The sequence below is a fragment of the Schistocerca gregaria genome, chromosome 2 (genome assembly GCF_023897955.1).
Source record: "Schistocerca gregaria isolate iqSchGreg1 chromosome 2, iqSchGreg1.2, whole genome shotgun sequence".
In the NCBI taxonomy this organism is placed as follows: domain Eukaryota; kingdom Metazoa; phylum Arthropoda; class Insecta; order Orthoptera; family Acrididae; genus Schistocerca; species Schistocerca gregaria.
In genome coordinates this window covers 312,530,961-312,544,251 of record NC_064921.1, presented here as the reverse complement: position 1 = coordinate 312,544,251, position 13,291 = coordinate 312,530,961, and the positions used below count along the sequence as shown (strand labels likewise).

Here is a 13,291-nt window from a genome sequence, read left to right as displayed (position 1 = left end):
AAAAACAAGAGTTTTGATTTTCACTGTGGTTTCTATTTTCGGCCTATCGTCCTTTACCTTTCTAATGGCTTTCGTACTGGACAGTTACAGTATCAACCCAACTGTTACAGGCAAGCTGATGCTGTCCGAGAAGCCACCGGTACCCAGCTGCAGCCGCCGAGTCACACCGCCCCACAATGTCAATGGTATTCGCCTGCATGATACCCACTACTAACCAAGCCTGCCCCTGCACCACCTGTCGCAGGCAGAAAGAAAACCGCTACTGCTCTTAGAACCCGAAAAACGGCTACTGCTCTTACAACTCGACCCACCTATCGCAGAGGTTTTTTCCCTTGGCTCTTGCCTTGGCACTCCCCCACCCTGCAAATCAAACTGCTACCCTTCGTTCAACTTTCGACCCAATCTATCTCAAGATGGGAGCGTATTAATGATTAATCATAACCAGGCATACGGAAACATTGCAGTACACACATCCATTGAGACCTCACTTACTGAAAACTAAACAATACGCAAAGGTGGCAGTAGAGCATTTGTGTTGGCCATCATGCCGATGTGGCCGTGCAGGAGCTCCACTCTCTCCCTATTCACACGAAAAGGCCGTGGCTATAGTGCGATGTGTTATGATTGTTCTGTGATGGCACACCGGGCGTACGAATCTGTTCTCTAAAAGTGAGAACCAACTTGATTTCGTTCATTACACCCAGTGAGCGTGGTTGATTTGTACGTTTTCTGGTAGAGAAGATGATGTTGCCTTTAGGAGTCTGTGAGCGTGATATTGTTTTGGTTTGAGTGAATAATTTCTGTGCTTCATTTTAGAGAAGAATTTGTTATGATATATGCGTAGGTGTTTCTGTAGACGGCGGACAGTAGCTTTTCGTTGTAGCTAGTTGGTGCTGGGAGTAACCCTACACAAATCCTTAGCCGCATGTTTTGTGGATGATCTTAATTACGTTGATAGATGCCTTAGTAACCTACGATTAATTGTTGAAGCTATATTTATTGTCTTTTCCAGTCTATGGACATTGACCATATGTTGTTTTTATTACTGATGTTGCCCCACTGTCTTTGGGCAAAAATGATCTTAATCTTATTTCACTGAATTCTGTTACATTATGCAGACAGTAATTTATGTGTTATTCTGTTATTCTCTTGATTGAGCCCTGTATTCAGAAATTACTTGTGCTACTTGTTAAGTTATATAATTGTCACTTTTCTGCTGTCAAGAAGATTTTATAGTTAAGAAATTCTTTTCTGAATTGAGCCCACGCTCCACGCAAATCCTACGCTACAAGTCAGACTTAAAAGGAGATTTGGAAGACTTGATATCAAATAAGGTAGAAGTGACAGATAACATTCCTTCGTAATTTCTAAAATCAATGAAGAAATTGGCAACTGATGCATAGAATCAGTGAGACTGGCAGATTTTCGGAAAATATCATCCATACTATTACAAAGATAGGAAGGCAGATACGTGCCGGAACCATCGCATAATCAGCATAACGACTCATGTACCTAAGCTGCTGACAAGAATGATACATGAATGAGAAAGAAAACTGAAGATCAGTCAGGTGATTATCAATTTGGCTTTGGGAATGATAAAGACACCAAAGAGGCAGATATGACTATGAGCTTGATAACGGAAGCAACACTGAAGAAACATCACGACATACTCATAGGATTTGTCTGTCCAGCAAAAGTGTTAAAGAGAGTAAAATAGTGTAAACTGTTCGAAATTCTTAGTAAAATACGCAGATCCTGTAGGAAAAGAAGATAATAAGCAGTATATACAAGAATCAAATGGCAACAATGAGACTGGAAGACCAGTAACGAAATGCTCAGATTAAAAACGGTGTAACACTATGATGGAGTTTTCGCCCCTACCGTACAATCTATACATCGGAGATGCATTGATGGAAATAAAAGAAAGATTCAAGAGTGGTATTAAAATTTAGAATGAAACGATATGAATGATAAAATTCGCTGATGGCATTGCCATCCTCAGCGAAAGTGAAGACGAACTACAATATCTGTTAAATGGAATGAACGGTCTGAGTACAGAAAATAGAAGAGAGTAAACGGAAGAAAGACAAAAGTAATGAGAAGTAGCAGAAACGAGAATTGGTAGAAGCTTAACATCAAAGTTCATGATCACGAAGGAGACGAAGTTAAGGAATTCTGCCACCCTGAAAGCAACCAGTGACGGACAGAGAAAGCAGGAATTAAAAGCAGACAAGAAAAGGCGAGGCGGCATTCCTGGCCAAGCGAAGTGTACAGGTATCAAACATAGGCCTTAATTTGAGGAATTACTTTCCAAGAATGTACGCAGTGTATGATAGTGAAACATGGACTGTGGGAAAACCAGAATAAAACAAAATAGAAGCACTTGAAATGTGTTACTACAGAAGAATGTTGGAAATTAGGTGAGTCGATATGGAATGAGGAGGTTCTTCACAGAATCCGCGAGGAAAGGAATATGAGGAAGACACAGACAAGAAGAAGGTACAGGATGACGGTACATCTGTTTAGACACCAGGGAATAACTCCCATGGTACAACAGGGTAAAAGATATGGAGAAAGATAGAGACGGAAATACATCTATCAAATAATTGAGGAAGTAGGCTGCAAGTGCTGCTATGAAATGAAGAGGTTTGCAAAGGACAGGAATTCTTGGCGAGTTCCTTCAGACCAGTGAGAATAGTGATGTTAATAAAAATTGGGTAACTGCCTCAATCTTTTATAATAATTCTTAACAGGAAAAATAAATTTTGTGTGTGGATCCACAAAAATTATACAGTTAGAATAAAACTTTTTAAATAAATATTTTACATAATTTAAAACGAAAAACATTTTGCCGTTAATAGAACCAAACACGCAAACATAACAAATAATCCTACGTTTACAAGTTTGAACAAATAAGACTGCGACAAAAAGCAATCAGCATAACATTCTTGTACAAACAGCTACTAATTATTCCTACATACATAACGATATTGAAAACAGTATTCATAAGAACAATAATGAAGCTGATGTTACATTCAGGGTTGTACCTCAAAATTGGTCACTGAGTACCGCGACGGGAATACAGCTGAATGTGCTAAAGATGTGCGGTGCTCAAGTTGCCAACAGAACATCAAAGCGCTGAAGTCCAAGAACGAGGCCGTATTATATTTAAACCTACACTAGCTCACCGAAACGGCCGACGCAGTGAACCTTACAATATGTGATCAGATGACAAAACTTCTTATAACATGTTGCCTGACCACCGGAGAAATATGTACCGATCGTACTGCTTCCATACAATTTCAGGATTTTCAAGCTGTTGGCCCTGCTCTCGCATGACATCACTCTTCTCACGACTGTTGGGTAGTCAGTGCCTCCCACGCATCGTACTGTCCTGATGGCTTAGTGGTGTCAGGGGCACCGGAGTATGGCATGGCTGTGCGGCAAACGGGGATTTAAGAAGTTATATGTGTGATGTCTGTTCTTTGGTACATGTCAGAAAGAACAGAGACAATTCTGATCCTGCACCTGTTATCAAATCAAGACACGAAAGAATTACGACACGTAGCTGCTAGGGCGCATTGATTTCCATTAATGGGAAAAATTTATGCTGTATCGGGATTCGAACTCGGGTCTGTTGCTTAATAGGTAGATGCACTTACCACTTAGCCATCCGGACACAGTGGTCATCCCTGCTGCGCAGACTACCCTAGCACGTCCCCCGTCAGACTCAAATTCTCAACTTACCTACACACTACTGACATAGGGCCCCTGTCCATTCCCTCATTATTCGCGGCGTTCCTCCGATTCCCGTAAGATCTCGGCCGTCGTGGGCAGTTGCACTGAAAGAATCACTGGCCAGTCTCGACTTAATTATATGAGTAGCGACTGTTCTTTCGCATAAGATGAGAATTTGGGTCTGGCGGAAGGGGTGTTAGTGTAATCCGTACAGGCTCAGTGACCGGAACATCTGCCTAGTAATCAGGAGACATGGGTTCGAATTCCAGTCTGGAAAAAAAACTTCGCCCATTGATTTCACAAACAGCTCCACGTCGTAATTCCTTTGTATCTTGAATTTAAGAAGTACCGAAAGTGAGATACAAAGTTATTCAACGGTAGCCTTACTGAACAGAACGAAAATACCCTATGTATGCGGTAGTAGTAGGAGTGACTAACTTGCACAGTATCGGATGGGAAACATACGATAATGGCTATAAGGACGAACATTCTTTCTGATTAATACTGCCTCAAACAACTAGTGCGACAACTCAGTCGTGAAAGAAATATTTTAGGCCCCCTGACTACAAACTGAGTCAGTGTTTTCGAGATTTTCACAATGACAGAAGGATTGGCGACTATGGTTCTAATGCATTAATAATAGTTACCAATGGCAAAGGGCTCATCAAGAATGCTTGGTTGAGCTGACCAGCTGTCACTGAAAACTTGTTTAAAGGAGGAACTGAGAATTTTTAGTACAAACTGCTACACTCGCTGCAACAGGGAGTACTGGGAAATGCAGAAAATTTGAAACCAGCTCATAAGAAGAGCCATCCATGAAGACTAATGACAGATCCTGATCAAAGATCTGTCAATTTTGGAAGTTCACCTCATATATAAATTCACTGAACGGATCTAAATTTTCCACAGCATCTTAGGTGGATCTGTATGATTATGAAATTGAAAACAGTAGAGCATTCCGTAGCACTCGAAGAGAGTGATGTATCAACCTGTAAGTAAAGGAACTTTCTCAGTTGGAGAGATTGAGTTGCAAAAGCCAGAGTGTTTATTTACCCCAAGCCCAACGTAAAGTGTAATGTACATTGCATTCCAACAACTATTTCAGATGTAACGGCAAGTCTCAGTGTATTATGTTTTTACAACATGAACGTTTTGATTATGTATAAAGATTAGTGTCACGTGTTTTGTTCTGAATCTATTTTTGTAATAAATATACGAATAGGCTTGCTTACCACAACGGCCGAGGCCACCACAGAGAAAAGGAACCAAGCCAAACGCGCGGACATGTCAGTTGGTTTCAGCTCTTCCACGGATAAGATTGACAGCGTCAGCATCGAACTCTTATAGTAACTTTCCCCACTCCAAGTCCTTTTATATCGGCTGGTTCACTAATCTCAGAATGTCAAGAGTATTACAAAACTGCTCCATTTACTGATTTCGACCAAACTGTTCCAAGCGTGATATGATAAGCGTGTCGTTGGATAACAGACAGATAACACTCGCTTTCTTTCATTCCCACGAGGTGTGATCACCCGCTGTGGCTATTGCCTCACGTCACAACTTACATTCTTGCGATGAGAATGTCTTGATGGGCGTTTTCCGTCGGTTCACCGTACAACAATTGACATTGCATTCATAGGACAGCGGTATTATGTCACCAGGGGAAACAGTGATGTGTTGTAATTTTATAAACAAAACTCAGCCTAGATCATAATTTTCTTGGTGTGAAAAGTTTCGGCTAAATTTGGGAATGTTCATATTTACAGTGAATTAATGAAAAGAAGAAACAAAAAAAGCTATTACCTATCATACAAAATATTTGAATGTAGTACGTGAAAGGAAACGCAGATTTATCAGGTTACCTAAAATATGCAGAGTAGTTCCGCTGATATGTGTCATCAACACTGAGTCAGCATGAATGGCTCAGTAATTTTATACGAAATGGAAATAACGACGGAACAATGTCGTTACTATCCAAAAGATTAAACTATATACAGGGTAGTCGGAAATTCCCGTTACAGACTTCTAGGACTTGTAGAGGGGAGTGAGTACATCGTATTTTGAATAGGAACCCATGTCCGGAAACGTCATCCAACGAGACTGCAGAGCGTCAAAGTTACAGGCGCGGGCGTCTGTAAATGTATGTATACACGGGGTGTTTCTGTGATGATGTTACAGACTTTCTAGGATGATGGAGAACGATAAATGTATTAATTTGAAGTAAGGATCCCTGTACCGAGTCGAAAGTTATCAACGAAAACCGTCCTGATAGCTCTGACAATTGAATACATGTACCGGTTCTTGTGTTGCGAAGAGCATAGGGTTGGCAACTTTCGGTGGTGGTAGTGTGGACAAAAACTAGAAAAAATATCCAGTAAACGTGGTCTCTAAAGTGTGTACCTTAATAGCTATGAACACTTGCGCAATAGAGGAGATGTGTTTCACATTAGCGAAGATGAACGAATGGTCATAGCTCCTCAGGTATCCAATTTAGAGCCCACTTTCATTGGACTTTTCTTCTAGTTTATGTCCGCACTACCACCACTGAAAGTTATCAACCCTAGACTCTTCGCAGCACAGGAACCGGTATATTTATTCAACTGTCAGAGCTATCAGAACGGTTTTCGTTTATAACTTTCGACTCGTTCGTTTCCGGTACAGGTATCCTTACTTCAAATTAATACATTTATCGAACTCCATCATCCTGGAAAGTCTGTAACATCATCACCGAATCACCCCGTGTATACGTTCATTTACAGACGCCCGCGCCTATAACTTTGACGATCTGTAGTCTCGTTGGATGACATTTTCGGACACGGGTTCCTATTCAAAATACGATGTACTCACTCCCCTCTACTAGTCCTAGAAGTCTGCAAAGGGAATTTCCGACCAACCTGTATATGCCGATGTACACATTTGTATTATCTGTACTTCTATTACAAAAACAACATATGAACAATATAACCTACTGGCCATTAAAACTGCTACACCAAGAAGAAATGCAGATGATAAACGAGTATTCATTGAACAAATATATTTTACTAGAACTGACATGTGATTACATTTTCACGCAATTTGGGTGCATAGATCCTGAGAAATCAGTACCCTGAACAACCACCTCTGGCCGTAATAACGGCCATGATACACCTAGGCATTGAGTCAAACAGAGCTTGGATGGCGTGTACAGGTACAGTTGCCCATGCAGCTTCTACACGATACCACGGTTCATCAAAAGTTGTGACTGGCGTATTGTGACGAACCAGTTGCTCGGTCACCATTGACCAGACGTTTTCAACTGGTGAGATCTGGAGAATGTGCTGGCCAGGGCAGCCAGCAGTCGAACATTTTCTGTATCCAGAAAGGCCCGTACAGGACCTGCTGAAACGTAGGGTTTCTCCGCGATCGAATGAAGGGTAGAGCCACGGGTCGTAACACATCTGAAATGTAACGTCCACTCTTAAAAGTGTCGTCAATGCGAACAAGAGGTGACCGAGACGTGTAACCAATGTGCGTTCACCGCGATGTCGCCAAAATGGATGCGACCAGAATGATGCTGTAAACAGAACCTGGATTCATTAGAAAAAAGGACGTTTTGCCATTCATGCACCCAGTTTCGTCATTAAGTACACCATCGCAGGCGCTCCTGTCTGTGATGCAGCGACAAGGGTAACCGCAGCCATGGCCTCCTATCTGATAGTCCATGCTGCTTGAAACGTCGTCGAACTGTTCGTACAGATGGTTGTTGTCTTGCAAACGTCCCCATCTGTTGACTCAGGGATCGACACGTGGCTACACGATCCGTTACAGCCATGCGCATAAGATGCCTGTTATCTCGACTGCTAGTGACACGAGGCCGTTGAGATCCAGCACGGCGTTCCCTATTACCCTCCTGAACCCACCGATTCCATATTCTGCTAACAATCATTGGATCTCGACAAACGAGAGCAGCAATGTCGCGATACGATAAACCGCAATCGCGGTAGGCTACAATCCGCCCTTTATCAAAGTCGGAAACGTGATGGTACGCATTTCTCCTCCTTACACGAGGCATCACAACAACGTTTCACCAGGCAACACCGGTCAACTGCTGTTTGTGTATGAGAAACCGGTTGGAAACTTTTCTCACGACAGCCCGTTGTAAGTGTCACCACCGGCGCCAACCTTGTGTAAATTCTCTGAAACGCTAATCATTTGCATAACACAGCATCTTCTTCCTGTCGGTTAAATTTCGCGTCTGTAGCACGTCATCTTCGTGGTGTAGCAGTTTTAATGGCCAGGAGGGTATGTTAAAACAGCGTTCATAATGGCATGTCGTTTTACGGCATGGTAGTTAGGTTGTCCGAGTCAGCTATTTTGCACATAGGCGTAATTACGAAACTGTTACGCAAATTGTTAGATTAAAATTTACTAAAACAATTCTGATGCCGTACAATAAAAGACAATATGTGAACTTCCGTAATACGTGGTAACTTGTGATATTTTCACTGTACCGTATGCATTGATATAGTTTTAACGTCCTCCAATAGAGCACTCATAACAGAGTGTAACAATTGTTTACTTCCGAAAAGTCTCGCAGGCACAGACTCAATGGTAGTGTTATCAGTGGAGTGAACGTGTGTCCTCATGTTGCCTTTGTCCTACGTGAGCGACGTGACGTGAACACAGCGTGCGACAGGATCGTATGAATATTCCAACGACCAAGCACGAAGTGCTGTGATGTCGTCACTCTGTCCTACGTGGGCAGCACAGTCTTAAGGAGAACTAGCGGCGAAGCACTGGGCGGATGTCCCAGCCACTGTGGAATATTTAAGAACCAACTTTAAGAAAACTATTTGGTGAAAAAAAATTGATTCTTTTGCATCTTACAGCCTGGTTTCTTCGATCAGTAAGCAATAGAATTTCTTTTCGATATTCGTCATAGTTACTTTGTTGCTCAAAATTAAGTAAATCATTGCATGAGATTTTCAGTGTTCGCGGAGGTATAAAAGACATTGCATAGAGTAATCATATGTTTCATATGAAATGTAGCCAACGTATCGAAATTATATTTAAATCAGAGAGCAGAGTGATATTTAACTCCGTTCTCGAGATATCGGTTTGTATATCTGAGGGAGAGTCACGTACGGTGCATCCAGTTCTGTCCATATGCAGCGTGAATCATATGGTTGTGTCGCTTATTGTATTTCATTCAAGGTTGAAAATATCGAAACGAGGTTTTTCTTTTTTTTTAAATGGTAGCACACAACGAGGTGTGTATTTTCCATATGTTTAATGCTCAAACTTTTCTTATCCATTGATATATGGAACCAACTGTAGGTTTTTTCGATGGAACGATGAGCTTACATTAACAGCATTTAATATTTCGTTGAAGAATACCGAGGAACTGCAAACGTAAATATTGATAATAATCTATTTGGGCTACTTAGCTTTAAACGAAACGTGTTTGTTGCTATATCACATGATGTAATCAGAGAGTAACTACATCTTTTAACAATTTCGGTTTGCTTCAACACCATTGTTTATAACTATATGTAATGATATCAGCTGGCTAACTTGTCTATTCAGCAATGTTACTTAAATTGTCTTTATACAGAGGTACCACATCTAGTACTCTATTTCATTTCTTTTATCCTTTGATCTCAAGTACTAAATATGATAGCTCGTACCCATCTTGAGGATTCACTCGTCCTGTAGGACAATACAGCATAATATATGAGCAGTTCCAGTGATCAACGACTGATTAGTAGTTATTTAGGGCCACAATTAGCTTAAATGTGTCCACTTTAACTGTAATGATACAAAGCTAACTCGCCACTTGAATGCCAAAATGCAGAATGTACTTTTGATTAACCTACATGCACAAGGTAGATAACCGTTAAAAATAGTTTCACATGACATAAGTGCCTCCTTCGATCGACCTGCGTTTGGTTAAACGCTACGTGGAGTTAGCAGAAAAAGCTCTCCTGCACAAAATACGTGAGTGGACGTGTACAATGGGACTTACCCTCTGCCATGCACTTCACAGTGATTTGCAATGTATAGTTGTAGACGAAAACAATGTTCTTGAACAGAACTGATCCAAATTTCAGACATTACAATTTGAAATACAGACCGCAAATTGCGTCCACTTCCTGTGAAAATACTGAACCAACTGATCACTTCTTCTTTGCGTCGGGCGTCGCACGATTCCCCGTACTTGTACGCTCACGTAGAACAATTCAACTGCTGGCGGCCGTTTGATATTTCCGCGCCGTGCCGAGTTCACAAAAGTTCGCTCACGGCTGGCACTTTGGGCTGTTCAAAATGGCTGTGAGCACTATGGGACTTAACATCTTAGGTCATCAGTCCCCTAGAACTTAGGACTACTTAAACCTAACTAACCTAAGGACATCACACAACATCCAGCCATCACGAGGCAGAGAAAATCTCTGACCCCGCCGGGAATCGAACCCGGGAACCCGGGCCTGGGAAGCGCTTTGGGCTGTCCACATCCATGCTGATGCGCAGCACGAAAATCTTATCGGAACAAAGGGCTCTTTTTCAAAACTCAGAATATTGTTAGTACTTTTATCGATAAACCCAGTGTTTTGTGGTAATGCCTTTGTAAATATCAAAACACAATGGCGTCTTTCAAAATAGCAAAGTCACGTAACATGCAAATAGCGAAATTTTATTTAATGGGCCTATATCCTATGGTGGTAAGAAAACGTTATTAAATTTGTAGGTGATTCAGGGAATACAGAGTGCGAATTTAATTCACAGAGGTGCCTCATCTGGCAGAAGCAATGCCTCTAACTCGATTGGGCTTCGAGACGATAAGCTTGGATGACAGATACAGGAATATCATTCTTAGCTGCCTCATCTCTACGTTAGGGATGATCAGTCATAGAGGGTGGTGAGTGCTTGTGTGCCAGTCAAGACTGTGGTACCACGTATCGATATCACCCCCACGGGCATCGATGTTGGTGCCAGAATTACAGGTTTCTTTACGAAGCTGATGGTGGTCTACGGGATCTAGCGGACCCAATGGAACGCACCTGCTGAGAGACATCTCCAGTGGTTCTGGTCTACAGCGCCCTCTGTTTCCGAAATATAGTACGGCCGGCGCCAGGTACTGAGCCCGCTCATACTCGGTGCCACTTCGCAAAGTGATGCTACGCAGACGCCGTCTCGTCATGCCTCTATCTTCATTGTTCGTTCTTTAGTTGGTTGGTTGGGTTGATTTGAGGGAAGAGACCAAACAGCGAGGTCATCGGTTTCATCGTATTAGGAAAGGATGGGGAAGGAAGTCATCCGTGCCCTGGAAAAGGAACCATCTCAGTATTTGCCTGAAGCGATTTAGGAAAATCACGGAAAACCTAAATCAAGTTGGCGGACGCGGGATTGAACCGTTGTCGTCCCGAATGCGAGTCCAGTGAACTAACCACTGCGCCACCCCGCTCGGTCCGTTCTTTAGCACAGAGAGACTTTTCCTGGTGGACATCGTGATAGCTAGGCTCTGTTCCTTGCTGCATTATTTGTAACGAGTCTTCGTCTGCCTCGAGAAATGCAAGGTAAGTAAATCTTCTGTTTGTTGCGGTGTCTGTTTGCTATTCATTTCTGGTCCCGTCCAGCTTTTCTACGACGACTGTGGACGCATCACTCTGTAGCCGACCTCTCTTTACCGTTGATTACGAAGTCATACACAGTGTCTGAGGAGGAGTTATCGAGCCTAGTTGTGGCAGTCACCGAATTGCTTTCTTCCTGCTCTCTCGTCTTGTTGGTTGGCTTTTGCTGTTATTGGTTGTTTTTTCGGTTCTCTGCTTTCTGGGTACCCAATGTTGCACTTGGCTGTGCTCTTTATGATGTAGCTTGCGTTGTTGCTGCTTTTGCACCTCTTTTCGTTTTCTCTGTGCTTATTTATCTTGTTGCTTTCGCTTTTCGCTGTTGGTATTTATGCACTGCGTAATTTGCAATGACTACTTCGTCGCAATGTCCTGCTGCTCCACCTGCGGTTCACCTAACACAGTTTATCGGTTTATTTAGTTCCAGTGTCAACAAATGGCGCAATTGCTTGAAGTGCGTAGACTTTACGCCAATTTATTTCTCACGCCCCATACGAACACTTGCTCCAAGTGCTTACAAAGTATTATGTGGTTTGTTGGTTGACTTGGGTGAGGGGACCAAACAGTGAGATCATCGGTCCAATCGGTTTAGTTAAGGATTGGGAAGAAAGTCGGCCGTGCCCTTTCAAAGGAACCACGGGAAACATAAATGCGGATGGCCGGACGCGGGTTTGAACCGTCGTCCTCCCGAATGCGAGATATTACGGGGACATGGTTCAAGTGGCGGCTGCCTGTTACAAATTCCTTAGGTTGCGTTAGAAACAAGGGCAGACATACAGTCAGTGGGTGTCTGAATTGCAAGACCTCACTAGACAGTGCAGTTTTGAATATAAGTGTGGCAAATACTACAGTGATACAATGGTTCGTTACGCTATCACGGATAATGTAGGTGACTGTCGGATTTGGGAACACTTTTTATGTACCTAGACCCTTACTTGAAACAGGCTCTTCAGATTCTAGATTACTACGATTGCTGCGAAACTGCAGCAGACAGTGCCACAGCCAAAGCGCTTGCATAAACACTTGTCACGTCCGGCACAAGGTGTGAAGCCATGCCCTTACTGTAATACGGCACATCATCGCCGATATTACCCTCGCGTGAAGCGAGGCAAACATGGACAGGTATAGTGTGTGTTACAGAAGTGCAAGGAACCCCTCTTGCTACTCCTGCATGCAAATCTAAGTCACTGTGTGTAGCCCGACAGTATTGTCAGTGTAAAACTGCACTATAAAAGCCTGTCAGGAAAGAATCCCCGCAGTGTTATGTGAGGGCGGCAAAGTTTTTGTCTCTCTCAATATTGCTGGACAATCAGTCCATTTGCAACTCGACACTGACGCTTAAGTTACTTTGTTCTACTGTAGCACTTCCGAATTGCTTGTGTAGCAGTTCTGGTACTGAATGCAACTGGGTTTTCTATTGTGATGCTAGTCAATTTTCAGGATGAGCATTCTGATGCATTATGTCAGGGTGAAAATACTAGATAAATTAATTTTTCTCTCTTAACAACATGTAGGCAGAGTGGGTTCTTCCTTGGCTCGGGTATGAGGTAGAATGAAACAGCATTTTTACATAAAATAACTGTTATTGAAGATTTGTACAACGGTTTTCTTACTGGATTGTACTGGCTCGGAGAGCGGCAGCTGTGTCGTTTGTGAAGCCTTCTGTTGCTGCAGCGGCGACGCCCGATTACGCGTGGCAGTGTGTATCTCGTGTCGCCGTCTCGCCCAGCTGACTGGAGACGCGCAGCGCGAGGTGGCCCGTTTAATTATTGCGAGCGAAGTCGTGGATCGGATGGTGATATCTTGGATGTTGCGTCGCAGTGTTTCTCTTCTCTAAGCGGCCGCGTGTGTTGTGTTTCGGCCAGCGGAGCGGCGCGGCGGGGGAAGGCCAGTATCCCGGACTCGAACAACGGACTCCCACTTGCCAGTCTTCGTCTGTCAGATCTTCA

General features: G+C 42.8%; 1 protein-coding gene across 1 annotated transcript in view; it reads right to left on the bottom strand.

Moving 5' to 3' along the window:
- LOC126336138 (venom carboxylesterase-6-like) overlaps positions 1 to 5,060 on the bottom strand; it is a 76,011-nt gene extending 70,951 nt beyond the window's left edge. Inside the window, exon 1 of the mRNA XM_049999629.1 lies at positions 4,971 to 5,060. Within this exon, the coding sequence (XP_049855586.1) occupies positions 4,971 to 5,024 (54 nt within the window). The 5' untranslated portion in view covers positions 5,025 to 5,060. The remainder of the gene's footprint in view (positions 1 to 4,970) is intronic.
- Between the last annotated feature and the right edge of the window lie 8,231 nt (positions 5,061 to 13,291).